Below are 13,945 nucleotides of genomic sequence, written 5' to 3' on the forward strand. Positions count from 1 at the left end.
GGGTGTGCGTCATGGGGCAGGGAGGGGAGAGGGTGTGCATGGACAGGGGTGTGCATCGACTGCACTCCTCACTTTCCCTGTCACTGCTGGTGTGTGGCAGTGGGACTGAGGGGCTGAGGGTGTGTGTCTCTGTGCTCGCATGTGTGTATCTGTGTCTGTGTGTGTGTCTGTGTGTGTGTGTCTCTGTCTGTCTGTCTCTCTCTCTCTAAGTGTCTCTGTGCCTGTGTGCTCACGTGTGTATCTGTTTGTGTGTGTGTGTCTGTGGATGTCTCTCTCTTTCTCTGTGTAAGTGTCTCTGTGACTGTGTGTGTGTGTGTGTCTGTGAATCTCTCTCTCTCTTTCTCTCTCTCTCTCTCCCTCTGTCTCTGTGTAAGTGTCTCTGTGCTCACATATGTGCATCTGTGTGTGTCTATGGATGTCTCTCTCTCTCTGTCTGGAATTTGAGGACAGCTGTTTTGTTTCTTTGCAGTTGGTCTCTCGGATATATTCTTGTCTGACTTTGGCCCTCCCTCACTTAGTGTATTTATACCTCACCCTGACTGTGCTTTCAGTTTCTGTTTGAATATGTTTCCCGGAAATCAGCTCAACTTTCAGAGCTGGGAAGGCGGTCTCACTGAGCAGTGAGCAGGCTTCCCATTTCATTCCAGAGACTGGGGGATTACTGTGGACACAGAGATCTCCGTCTGCAACTCCAGAGGCTGCAGGAGCAGGTATAAACCAACCGATCCCCTCCCTCGGTCCTTTCCTGACGGCACTGACTGGGAGCTCGCTCCACGTGGGCCGGAATTTAAACTGAAACTTCCCCCGTATTTGTGACAAGACCTTGTTCACTTCAGAGAGGGCTATGTCTGTGTGTTACTGATTCAGGCTAACACTCAGACTGGGGAAGGACAGCCCCTCTCTATCTCTGTGTGTTACTGATTCAGGCTAACACTCAGACTGGGGAAGGACAGGCTGTCTCGATCTGTGTGTGTTATTGATTCCCCTCCCTCTCTCCCCTCCCCCACTCCCCTCCCCCACTCCCCTCCCTCACTCCCCTCCCTCACTCCCCTCCCACACTCCCCTCCCACACTCCCCTCCCTCACTCCCCTCCCACACTTCCCTCCCACACTCCCCTCCCACACTCCCCTCCCACACTCCCCTCCCTCACTCCCCTCCCACACTCCCCTCCCTCACTCCCCTCCCTCACTCCCCTCCCACACTTCCCTCCCACACTCCCCTCCCACACTCCCCTCCCTCACTCCCCTCCCTCACTCCCCTCCCACACTTCCCTCCCACACTCCCCTCCCACACTCCCCTCCCACACTCCCCTCCCTCACTCCCCTCCCACACTCCCCTCCCTCACTCATCTGCCCCTCTTCCTCCTCCATCCCCTCTCCTCTACGAATGAGGGGAACAGGAGTTTAGGTGGAGGGGAGAGTGGGGGAAGGGAGTTAGGTGGAGGGGATTGTAAGGGAGGGGAGTATGCGGGAGGGCAGTGTGGGGGATGGGAGTGTTAGGGAGGGGGAGTGTAGGGGATGAGGAGTGAGGGGGAGGGGAGTATGGGGAAGGAGACTGAGTGTGGGGGAGGTGGAGTGTGGAGGAAGGGACTGCGTGAGGGGGGAGTGTGGGGGTAGGGGAGTGTAGGGGAGGGGAGTGAGGGGGTAGGGGAAGAGGAGAGAGAGAGGGGGCAAGTGAAAGGAGTGTTCCCTTGCTTCAGTGATCAATCCGATGTTGATGTGAATTTGTGAAGGGGATGAGGCTGATGGTGAGCAGCTCCAAGTTTATTCTCCAGGGGGCAGTGTTCAGAGGCAGCTGCCCTGTTGTGGGCTGGAGTCACGTGGAAAGCCAGCCCAGCAGTGTCCCTTCCCTCAGGGACATCCCGATGGTTTCCGACCCACAATCCTCCCACTGGGATTCGATTGGCCCTGCTGGGATTTGAACCTGCTCCATACCGAAGGTGATGTCCTGGGGTCGATGTGAGAGCCGTATCACAGGGACATTCCCACTCTGTCAGGGTGAGGATGGGGGGGGGGCTCGGCCTCATTTACCCCCTGCTCCAACTCAGGAAGTGGAGGCTCATGATAGACCAGGCCGGAGCCTCCTCAGCTCCACCTCTGCCAGGGTCAGCCATCGGGTCAACAGCACAGACACAGGCCCTTCGGCCCATCGGGGCTGTGCCCCTCACCAACTAACACCTCACTGTTTCAATCCAATTTTTGGAACTTCCTGAAGCCCCCTCCTCTCCCTGTACGTCAGGTGAGGAACATCTCTCTCTCTCTCTCTCACCCACCACTCTCTCCCCTCTCTCCAACCCAGAGCAGAAGAGGGTGGATGGGCCGAATTGCCTCCTGCTGCTGACCTATCTCCGGACTGACTGTGTTTCCTGTCCAGGTGTTGGAGAGCTGTTTGGAATGGAGACCGGCGATGCAATCTCCCTCCTTGAACTCACTCCCTCGGGTTCCCTCACCCTCAACCTGAAGGCGATACAGGTGCTGTCTGCCATTACCCAGCCTGTCCTGGTGGTGGCGATATCGGGGCCCCCGAACACTGGCAAATCCTACCTCATGAACAGACTGGTCAACCGCACCAAAGGTAAGGACACTACACCCCTCCCCATCTCTGTAACCCCCTCCAGCCCCTACACCCCCTCCCTATCTCTGTAACCCCCTCCAACCCCTACACCCCCTCCCTATCTCTGTAACCCCCTCCAGCCCCTACACCCCCTCCCTATCTCTGTAACCCCCTCCAGCCCCTACGCCCCCTCCCTATCTCTGTCACCCCCTCCAGCCCCTACACCCCCTCCCTATCTCTGTAACCCCCTCCAGCCCCTACACCCCCTCCCTATCTCTGTCACCCCCTCCAGCCCCTACATCCCCTCCCTATCTCTGTAACCCCCTCCAGCCCCTACACCCCTCCCAAACGTCATGAAAAATCACCCAACACCAGGTTCTAGCCCAAAGGGTTGATTTGGAAGCACTACCACTCGGAACGCTGTCCCTTCATCAGGAGGATGTGGAGCAGGACTATTAGACACGGACTTTATAGGAACAGGATTGCAGTGCCGTGGAATGGAATATTCAACACATTTCACCCAGGTCTTTCCTCTTTCCGAATGACCATCTTAGTTTCGGTTCCTCCATCTGTAAATCCCAGATAAACCTTTAAAGTTACATTCCCAATCTCAGCGCGCGCACACACACACTCACACACACACACTCACACCCACACTCACACACACACTCACAACACGAACACATTTGTAGGTGAATTTCTATTTGCAGAATTATATTTTATTTTGCTCAGAAACTGCATCAATCCCTGTCAGATTTTGGAACTCTCCCTTTAGAAACCGAACCAGTCTGATCTAACACTGGGATACAGCCGGACTTTCACCGAACACCTTCAATGCATTCTCTGAGCTGAGATGGGACGATTGTTCAAAGCTGTCCTGAGAATGTCACTTTGAACATATTCTGGGTTTGACACCTGCCCCTCAATCTCTCTCTCTAAAAGAAACCAGGACAAACTGCATTATCGTCACAATTGGGAGGGAAGGAGAGAGAGAGAGAAAATCATATTACTGAGAGGGAGAGAGAGAGCGTTATATTACTGAGAGGGAGAGAGAGAGAGCGTTATATTACTGAGAGGGAGAGAGAGAGAAAATCATATTACTGAGAGGGAGAGAGAGAGAAAATCATATTACTGAGAGGGAGAGAGAGAGCGTTATATTACTGAGAGGGAGAGAGAGAGAGCGTTATATTACTGAGAGAGAGAAAGTCATATTACTGAGAGGGAGAGAGAGAGCGTTATATTACTGAGAGGGAGAGAGAGCGTTATATTACTGAGAGAGAGAAAATCATATTACTGAGAGGGAGAGAGAGAGCGTTATATTACTGAGAGGGAGAGAGAGAGCGTTATATTACTGAGAGAGAGAGAGAAAATCATATTACTGAGAGGGAGAGAGAGCGCGTTATATTACTGAGAGGGAGAGAGAGAGCGTTATATTACTGAGAGAGAGAAAATCATATTACTGAGAGAGAGAGAAAATGTCAAATTCTGGAGAGAAAATTCCTGAGAGGTGCTGCATTTTGGGAAAGCAAATCTTAGCAGGACTTATACACTTAATGGTAAGGTCCTAGGGAGTGTTGCTGAACAAAGAGACCTTGGAGTGCAGGTTCATAGCTCCTTGAAAGTGGAGTTACAGGTAGATAGGATAGTGAAGAAGGCGTTTGGTATGCTTTCCTTTATTGGTCAGAGTATTGAGTACAGGAATTGGGAGGTCATGTTGTGGCTGTACAGGACATTGGTTAGGCCACTGTTGGAATATTGTATGCAATTCTGGTCTCCTTTCTATCAGAAATATGTTGTGTAACTTGAAAGGGTTCAGAAAAGATTTACAAGGATGTTGCCAGGGTTGGAGGGTTTGAGCTACAGGGAGAGGCTGAACAGGCTGGGGCTGTTTTCCCTGGAGCGTCGGAGGCTGAGTGACCTTATACAGGTTTATAAAATCATGAGGGGCTTGGATAGGATACATAGACAAAGTATTTTCCCTGTGTGTGTGTGATTAAATTAGATTATTTACAGTGTGGAAACAGGCCCTTTGGCCCAACAAGTCCACACCGACCCGCCGAAGCGCAACCCACCCATACCCCTATATTTACCCCTTACCTAACACTACGGGCAATTTAGCATGGCCAATTCACCTGACCCGCACATCTTTGGACATATGTGGGGTATCCAGAACTAGAGGGGCATAGGTTTAGGGTGAGAGGGGAAAGATATAAAAAGGGACCTAAGGGGCAACTTTTTCATACAGAGGGTGGTACGTATATGGAATGAGCTGCCAGAGGAAGTGGTGGAGGCTGGTACAATTACAGCACTTAAGAGGCATCTGGATGGGTATGTGAATAGGAAGGGTTTGGGGGGATATGGGCCAATGGGACGAGGTTAATTTAGGATATAATTTAGGACAAGTTGGATTGAAGGGTCTGTTTCCATGCTGTACATCTCTATGACTCTAATGAGAGAGAGAAATAAAGTAACATAACCGAGAGTGAGAGTGAGTGTGAGAGTGAGTGTGAGACAGATGACTGTGATGTCCCTCCTGAGTTGGTCAACAAACACACGACAGTGGATTGACTCCGACGGGATGCTGGGAGCTGTGTGACTTTGTCCAGCCCAGTCCAACACCGGCACCTCCACGTCACCTGCCCTGATTTGGACAGACTTTCACCAAGTGGTTTACTTGTTAATCCTGTAACCCCAGAGCTGCAGCAACATCCTGGGGAGCCCAGGTTCAAATCCCACCGGGGTAGATGGTGGAATCTGGGTTCAATTTTAAAATAAAGCTGGATTGAAGATGGTTATCAAATAGTTGGCTCAACTCGTTCACTCGGTGAGAGAAAATCTGCCTTCCATCCCTGGCTCGGGCCTCCATGTAACTCCAGACCCACAGCAACGGGGTTATTATAAATGGCCAATAAATGCCCATAAAGACACCTGCATCCTGGGAGTGAATTCAGTAGAGATTAGGCTGGTCTGAAAATTAATGGAATTCTCCCCCTCCCCGCTCCTATCCCCCTCCCCACCCCGAGATTACCTTCCCTCTATCCTCTCGATCAACTTGATTGTCTTGTTCTGTGATGGATTAGCTGTGACTGACCCCCTGCTGATGAGGAGCCGTCTCTCTCTCTCTCTCTCATTGAGTCCCACACTCTTTGTCTCCATCCTGTAGGATTCCCACTGAGATCCGGAAAGATGCTTCCCGGCTGGAGAACGTGGATGTGGTGTCTCCCTCACCCTGAAAGAGCCAATGAGTATCTGGTTATCCTGGACATCGACGGATTGGAAGGAGAGGTGAGGTTGGGCTGGAGGTGGGGTGCAGGGGGCAGTGGGGAGAGGGCTGGTGGAGGGGCAAGACAGTGGGTTTAGGAAAGGAATGAGCCAGTGAGGGGAGGTAACCGGGGTGGGGGGGAGAGATGGTAAGGACAGGTGGATTCTGCTTGTAAGGGGTGGCATTGACTCTGAGACAGAGCTGGAAGCAGACGCACGGGAGTCAGTGGTTAGCACGGCTGCCTCACGGCGCCAGGGACCCGGGTTCAATTCCAGCCCAGAGGTGACTGTCTGTGTGGAGTTTGTACATTCTCCCCGTGTCTGCGTGGGTTTCCTCCGGGTGCTCCGGTTTCCTCCCACAGTCCAGGGATGTGCAGGTTAGGGTGGGTTGGCCATGCTAAATTGTCCCATAGTGCCCAGGGATGAGCAGGTTAGGGTAGATTGGCCATGCTAAATTGTCCCATAGTGTCCAGGGATGTGCAGGTCAGGGTGGATTGGCCATGCTAAATTGTCCCATAGTGTCCAGGGATGTACAGGTTCAGGTGGATTGGCCATGCTAAATTGTCCCATAGTGCCCAGGGATGTGCAGGTTCGGGTGGGTTGGTCAGGCGTAAATGTCGAGCAATGGGTTCAGGGAATGGGTCTGGATGGGACACTTTTTGGAGGGTCGGTGTGGACATGTTGGGCCGAATGGCCTGTTCCCACACTGTCGGGATGCTGTGTTCTGTCGTGTGTGTCTGAGCAGAGAAGGTCTCTTTGGATGGAGAATGGAAGTGATGATGGTCTCTGATATTGACCTCCCAGAGGATCAGGTGGGAATTTAAATACCCCTGGTTTAAGATGCCGGGTATCAGAGGGACGTCTGTGGTGACCAGGGAGAGCCGGCTGCTTCCCAAAAGGCCAGCAGAGCTCCCCTGGGCTCCAGGTGACTCCAGGCCCCACAGGCCTGACCTTTCCCATCCGTAAGCAAGGCCCCATCAGATCCAGGAGATGGCAGGATGGCCAGGCCTCGCTGGTGGGGAACGGGTCCTTGAACATTGACACAGCGTCAACGCGCTGATTAGCTTCCCTTCTGTTTGTAAGAAGTAGGAGGTGGGGCAGGCCGTTCGGCCCCTCTGACAAGCTCCACCATCGATACCAACTCCTCTTTCAGAGCAACTCCCCGTTGCTTCAAACACTGGTCTACCCCCTCTGGAAGTCTTTCATTGATCTAGCCTCCACAAACCTCCTAGGCTAGAGACATTCACCATCCTTAGGGGCAGGAATTCCTTCAGGTCTCAGTTTTGAATGAGCCACCCTTGATCCCATGACTCTGTCCCAAGTGCGAATAAATGATCGGAAGCAGATCTGTTTCTCAGGGCTACTTTGGGGAAGGGGGGTGGAGGGGGAACATAAGAAACTGGCAAAGAGCTGACCTAGCCCTGGTGGGCCCAATGGCCTCCTTCGACACCTGCAATTCCAGCAAGCTTTCAGCAAGTAAGAAGGTATCAGTGAAAGTTGGAATGAAGCCCCCCACAGTCGAGCATCTCTGCTGCCCCCCAGTTTGAGGCATGAAGGCACACTTGGCTTGGCTGCCTATCAGAAGGAAGATGGAGCGTTGGAACTTCGAGGAGGGTCAGTGATGAGAGAGGGATCTGGACGGAGGGGTGGGGTGAGCATCTTAGAGAACACAGCAACGTCCTTTAGATCAGTGCATTCAAACCTCATTCTTCCCTTCACCACCCCTCCCACCTGTGGGAAATTGTCCCGTAGTGTTTAGGGATGTGCAAGTGAGATGGGGAATGTGGAGTGGGCTGGTCTGTGTGAGGGTCAGTTTGGACTGGATGGGCGGAATGGGCTGCTTCAGCACTGTAAGGATTTGATGATTCTCTCCAGTCCCCCAATCTCTCCATCCCTTCCAATGGCCAATCTCCCCCTAACTGCCCACCCCATCGGTCTCTTTCCTCTCCAGAGAAATGAAAACACAAAACCCCAGATATTTGCTCTGGCTTATGTCCTCAGCAACATCTTCATCTACAACAGCAAAGGGACCGTTGACCAGGAGGCTCTGGACAAACTGAAGTCAGCTTTCAATGGCCATTTGGGGAGGACTTTGATTTAGGGTCACATTGGGCTGGGGGAGGAGAGAGGTGGGGAGATTGGGGAAGGGGGAGAGAGAGTGGGGAAGGGGGGAGAGAGAGTGGGGAAGGGGGAGAGAGAGTGGGGAAGGGGGGAGAGAGAGTGGGGAAGGGGGAGAGAGAGTGGGGAAGGGGGAGAGAGAGTGGGAAGGGGGAGAGAGAGTGGGGAAGGGGGAGAGAGTGGGGAAGGGGAGAGAGAGAGTGGGGAAGGGGGAGAGAGAGTGGGGAAGGGGGAGAGAGAGTGGGGAAGGGGGAGAGAGAGTGGGGAAGGGGGAGAGAGAGAGTGGGGAAGGGGGGAGAGAGAGTGGGGAAGGGGGAGAGAGAGTGGGGAAGGGGGGGAGAGAGTGGGGAAGGGGGAGAGAGAGAGTGGGGAAGGGGGAGAGAGTGGGGAAAGGGGGAGAGAGAGAGAGAGTGGGGAAGGGGAGAGAGAGAGTGGGAAGGGGGGAGAGTGGGGGAAGGGGGAGAGAGTGGGGAAGGGGAGAGAGAGAGTGGGGAAGGGGGAGAGAGAGTGGGGAAGGGGGGAGAGAGAGAGAGTGGGGAAGTGGACAGATGGAGAGATTGGAGAAAGGGAGAGATGGAATGATTGGAGAATGGGTTGATGGAGATATTGGGAAGGGGAGAGATGGAGAGAGTGGGGAGGGGAGAGATGGAGAGATTGGGGAAGGGGAGAGATGGAGAGAGTTGGGGAAGGGAGATGGAGAGATGGAGAGATGAGGGAAGGGGAGAGATGGAGAGATTGGGGAAGGGGAGAGATGGAGAGATTGGGGAAGGGGAGAGATGGAGAGAGTGGGGAAGGGGAGAGATGGAGAGATCAGTAAAGAGAGAGATGGAGAGATTGGAAAAGGGGAGAGATGGAGAGAGTGGGGAAGGGGAGAGATGGAGAGATCAGTAAAGAGAGAGATGGAGAGAGTGGGGAATTATAGCTCCCTTCTCCTATGGTGTGCTGAGGGATGGGGAAGGTAGACCATTCACTGGGTGCACTGGGCATGTTAGAAAAGCAGAGCCTTTTCCATCTTCCTCTCACTGTCCATCAGCTACATCACCAAGCTCCCCAGGTACGTTCAGGAAGGAGCTGTTGACAGTCACAGGGAGATTTGTCCGGAGTTTCTGTGGTGTGTGCGGGACTCGGAGCTGGAACTTTGGATGGATGGCTTCAGGCTGGTTGCAGATGACTACCTGAACGCCGTTCTCCTCCCGGGCCAAGGTAAGAGTGGGCAACAGCGGCAAGAATTGAGGTATCGCCGTCAAGTGACCAATGGCAGGAGGTGGCATTTCTCAAACCAGCTGTCACCGCCCCCAGGCAATCAGAATGGGGCTCACAGCCAATGGGGACTGACCCTCCGACAGTGCGGCACTCCCTCAGCACTGACCCTCCGACAGTGCCCACTCCCTCAGCACTGACCTCCGACAGTGTGGCACTCCCTCAGCACTGACCCTCCGACAGTGCGGTACTCCCTCAGCACTGACCCTCCGACAGTGCGGTACTCCCTCAGCACTGACCCTCCGACAGTGCGGTACTCACTCAGCACTGACCCTCCGACAGTGCGGCACTCCCTCAGCACTGACCCTCCGACAGTGCGGCACTCCCTCAGCACTGACCCTCCGACAGTGCGGTGCTCCCTCAGCACTGACCCTCCGACAGTGCGGCACTCCCTCAGCACTGACCCTCCCACAGTGCGGTACTCCCTCAGCACTGACCCTCCGACAGTGCGGTACTCCCTCAGCACTGACCCTCCGACAGTGCGGCACTCCCTCAGCACTGACCTCCGACAGTGCGGCACTCCCTCAGCACTGACCCTCCGACAGTGCGGCACTCCCTCAGCACTGTCCCTCCGACAGTGTGGCACTCCCTCAGCACTGACCCTCCGACAGTGCGGCACTCCCTCAGCACTGACCCTCCGACAGTGCATCACTCACTCAGCACTGACCCTCCGACAGTGTGGCACTCCCTCAGCACTGACCCTCCGACAGTGCGGCACTCCCTCAGCACTGACCCTCCCGACAGTGCGGCACTCCCTCAGCACTGACCCTCCGACGGTGCGGCACTCCCTCAGCACTGACCCTCCGACGGTGCGGCACTCCCTCAGCACTGACCCTCCGACAGTGCGGTACTCCCTCAGCACTGACCCTCCGACAGTGCGGTACTCCCTCAGCACTGACCCTCCGACGGTGCGGCACTCCCTCAGCACTGACCCTCCGACAGTGCGGCACTCCCTCAGCACTGACCCTCTGACAGTGCCCACTCCCTCAGCACTGACCCTCCGACAGTGCGGCACTCCCTCAGCACTGACCCTCCGACAGTGCGTCACTCCCTCAGCACTGACCCTCCGACAGTGCGGCACTCCCTCAGCACTGACCCTCCGACAGTGCGGCACTCCCTCAGCACTGACCCTCCGACAGTGCGTCACTCCCTCAGCACTGACCCACCGACAGTGCGTCACTCACTCAGCACTGACCCTCCGACAGTGCGGTACTCCCTCAGCACTGACCCTCCGACAGTGCGGTACTCCCTCAGCACTGACCCTCCGACAGTGCGGCACTCCCTCAGCACTGACCCTCCGATAGTGCGGTACTCCCTCAGCACTGACCCTCCGACAGTGCGGCACTCCCTCAGCACTGACCCTCCGATAGTGCGGTACTCCCTCAGCACTGACCCTCCGACAGTGCGGCACTCCCTCAGCACTGACTCCGACAGTGCGGCACTCCCTCAGCACTGACCCTCCGACAGTGCGGTACTCCCTCAGCACTGACCCTCCGACAGTGCGGCACTCCCTCAGCACTGACCCTCCGACAGTGCGGCACTCTCAGCACTGACCCTCCGACAGTGCGGCACTCCCTCAGCACTGACCCTCCGACGGTGCGGCACTCCCTCAGCACTGACCTCCGACGGTGCGGCACTCCCTCAGCACTGACCCTCCGACGGTGCGGCACTCCCTCAGCACTGACCCTCCGACGGTGCGGCACTCCCTCAGCACTGACCCTCCGACGGTGCGGCACTCCCTCAGCACTGACCCTCCGACGGTGCGGCACTCCCTCAGCACTGACCCTCCGACGGTGCGGTACTCCCTCAGCACTGACCCTCCGACGGTGCGGTACTCCCTCAGCACTGACCCTCCGACAGTGCGGCACTCCCTCAGCACTGACCCCCGATAGTGCGGCACTCCCTCAGCACTGACCCTCCGACAGTGCGGCTCCCTCAGCACTGACCCTCCGATAGTGCGGTACTCCCTCAGCACTGTCCCTCCGACAGTGTGGCACTCCCTCAGCACTGACCCTCCGACAGTGCGGCACTCCTCAGCACTGACCCTCCGACAGTGCATCACTCACTCAGCACTGACCCTCCGACAGTGTGGCACTCCCTCAGCACTGACCCCTCGACAGTGCGGCACTCCCTCAGCACTGACCCTCCGACAGTGCCCACTCCCTCAGCACTGACCCCTCCGACAGTGCGGCACTCCCTCAGCACTGACCCTCCGATAGTGCGGTACTCCCTCAGCACTGACCCTCCGACAGTGCGGCACTCCCTCAGCACTGACCCTCCGACAGTGCGGCACTCCCTCAGCACTGACCCTCCGATAGTGCGGTACTCCCTCAGCACTGTCCCTCCGACAGTGCGGCACTCCCTCAGCACTGACCCTCCGACAGTGAGGCACTCCCTCAGCACTGACCCTCCGACAGTGCCCACTCCCTCAGCACTGACCCTCCGACGGTGCGGCACTCCCTCAGCACTGACCCTCCGACAGTGCGGTACTCCCTCAGCACTGACCCTCCAACAGTGCGGTACTCCCTCAGCACTGACCCTCCGACAGTGCGGCACTCCCTCAGCACTGACCCTCCGACAGTGCGGCTCTCCTCAGCACTGACCCTCCGACAGTGCATCAGTCACTCAGCACTGACCCTCCGACAGTGTGGCACTCCCTCAGCACTGACCCTCCCACAGTGCGTCACTCCCTCAGCACTGACCCTCCGACAGTGCGGCACTCCTCAGCACTGACCCTCCGACAGTGCGGCACTCCCTCAGCACTGACCCTCCGATAGTGCGGTACTCCCTCAGCACTGTCCCTCCGACAGTGCGGCACTCCCTCAGCACTGACCCTCCGACAGTGCGGCACTCCCTCAGCACTGACCCTCCGACAGTGCCCACTCCCTCAGCACTGACCCTCCGACGGTGCGGCACTCCCTCAGCACTGACCCTCCAACAGTGCGGTACTCCCTCAGCACTGACCCTCGACAGTGCGGCACTCCCTCAGCACTGACCCTCCGACAGTGCGGCACTCCCTCAGCACTGACCCTCCGACGGTGCGGCACTCCCTCAGCACTGACCCTCCGACGGTGCGGCACTCCCTCAGCACTGACCCTCCGACGGTGCGGCACTCCCTCAGCACTGACCCTCCGACGGTGCGGTACTCCCTCAGCACTGACCCTCCGACGGTGCGGTACTCCCTCAGCACTGACCCTCCGACAGTGCGGCACTCCTCAGCACTGACCCTCCGATAGTGCGGCACTCCCTCAGCACTGACCCTCCGACAGTGCGGCACTCCCTCAGCACTGACCCTCCGATAGTGCGGTACTCCCTCAGCACTGTCCCTCCGACAGTGTGGCACTCCCTCAGCACTGACCCTCCGACAGTGCGGCACTCCCTCAGCACTGACCCTCCGACAGTGCATCACTCACTCAGCACTGACCCTCCGACAGTGTGGCACTCCCTCAGCACTGACCCTCCGACAGTGCGGCACTCCCTCAGCACTGACCCTCCGACAGTGCCCACTCCCTCAGCACTGACCCTCCGACAGTGCGGCACTCCCTCAGCACTGACCCTCCGATAGTGCGGTACTCCCTCAGCACTGACCCTCCGACAGTGCGGCACTCCCTCAGCACTGACCCTCCGACAGTGCGGCACTCCCTCAGCACTGACCCTCCGATAGTGCGGTACTCCCTCAGCACTGTCCCTCCGACAGTGCGGCACTCCCTCAGCACTGACCCTCCGACAGTGAGGCACTCCCTCAGCACTGACCCTCCGACAGTGCCCACTCCCTCAGCACTGACCCTCCGACGGTGCGGCACTCCCTCAGCACTGACCCTCCGACAGTGCGGTACTCCCTCAGCACTGACCCTCCAACAGTGCGGTACTCCCTCAGCACTGACCCTCCGACAGTGCGGCACTCCCTCAGCACTGACCCTCCGACAGTGCGGCTCTCCCTCAGCACTGACCCTCCGACAGTGCATCAGTCACTCAGCACTGACCCTCCGACAGTGTGGCACTCCCTCAGCACTGACCCTCCCACAGTGCGTCACTCCCTCAGCACTGACCCTCCGACAGTGCGGCACTCCCTCAGCACTGACCCTCCGACAGTGCGGCACTCCCTCAGCACTGACCCTCCGATAGTGCGGTACTCCCTCAGCACTGTCCCTCCGACAGTGCGGCACTCCCTCAGCACTGACCCTCCGACAGTGAGGCACTCCCTCAGCACTGACCCCCGACAGTGCCCACTCCCTCAGCACTGACCCTCCGACGGTGCGGCACTCCCTCAGCACTGACCCTCCAACAGTGCGGTACTCCCTCAGCACTGACCCTCCGACAGTGCGGCACTCCCTCAGCACTGACCCTCCGACAGTGCGGCACTCCCTCAGCACTGACCCTCCGACGGTGCGGCACTCCCTCAGCACTGACCCTCCGACGGTGCGGCACTCCCTCAGCACTGACCCTCCGACGGTGCGGCACTCCCTCAGCACTGACCCTCCGACGGTGCGGTACTCCCTCAGCACTGACCCTCCGACGGTGCGGTACTCCCTCAGCACTGACCCTCCGACAGTGCGGCACTCCCTCAGCACTGACCCTCCGATAGTGCGGCACTCCCTCAGCACTGACCCTCCGACAGTGCGGCACTCCCTCAGCACTGACCCTCCGATAGTGCGGTACTCCCTCAGCACTGTCCCTCCGACAGTGTGGCACTCCCTCAGCACTGACCCTCCGACAGTGCGGCACTCCCTCAGCACTGACCCTCCGACAGTGC

The 13,945-nt window shown here is 57.3% G+C and overlaps 1 protein-coding gene across 7 annotated transcripts in view; it reads left to right on the forward strand.

The window, feature by feature from the left end:
• The first annotated feature begins 586 nt into the window (after positions 1-586).
• LOC132834027 (guanylate-binding protein 1-like) overlaps positions 587-13,945 on the forward strand; it is a 45,649-nt gene continuing 32,290 nt past the window's right edge. For 3 of the 7 annotated variants that reach the window (XM_060852742.1, XM_060852746.1, XM_060852747.1), the window contains exons 1-5: positions 587-710; positions 2,299-2,574; positions 5,717-5,838; positions 7,766-7,875; positions 8,966-9,135. In XM_060852742.1, coding sequence (XP_060708725.1) covers positions 2,394-2,574; positions 5,717-5,838; positions 7,766-7,875; positions 8,966-9,135 — 583 coding nt within the window. In that variant the 5' untranslated portion in view covers positions 587-710; positions 2,299-2,393. Of the gene's footprint in view, positions 711-2,298; positions 2,575-5,716; positions 5,839-7,765; positions 7,876-8,965; positions 9,136-13,945 lie in introns of those variants that run through there. The other 4 variants (XM_060852743.1, XM_060852744.1, XM_060852745.1 and 1 more) reach the window with 4 other exon arrangements.

The sequence above is a fragment of the Hemiscyllium ocellatum genome, chromosome 38 (genome assembly GCF_020745735.1).
Source record: "Hemiscyllium ocellatum isolate sHemOce1 chromosome 38, sHemOce1.pat.X.cur, whole genome shotgun sequence".
In the NCBI taxonomy this organism is placed as follows: Eukaryota; Metazoa; Chordata; class Chondrichthyes; order Orectolobiformes; family Hemiscylliidae; genus Hemiscyllium; species Hemiscyllium ocellatum.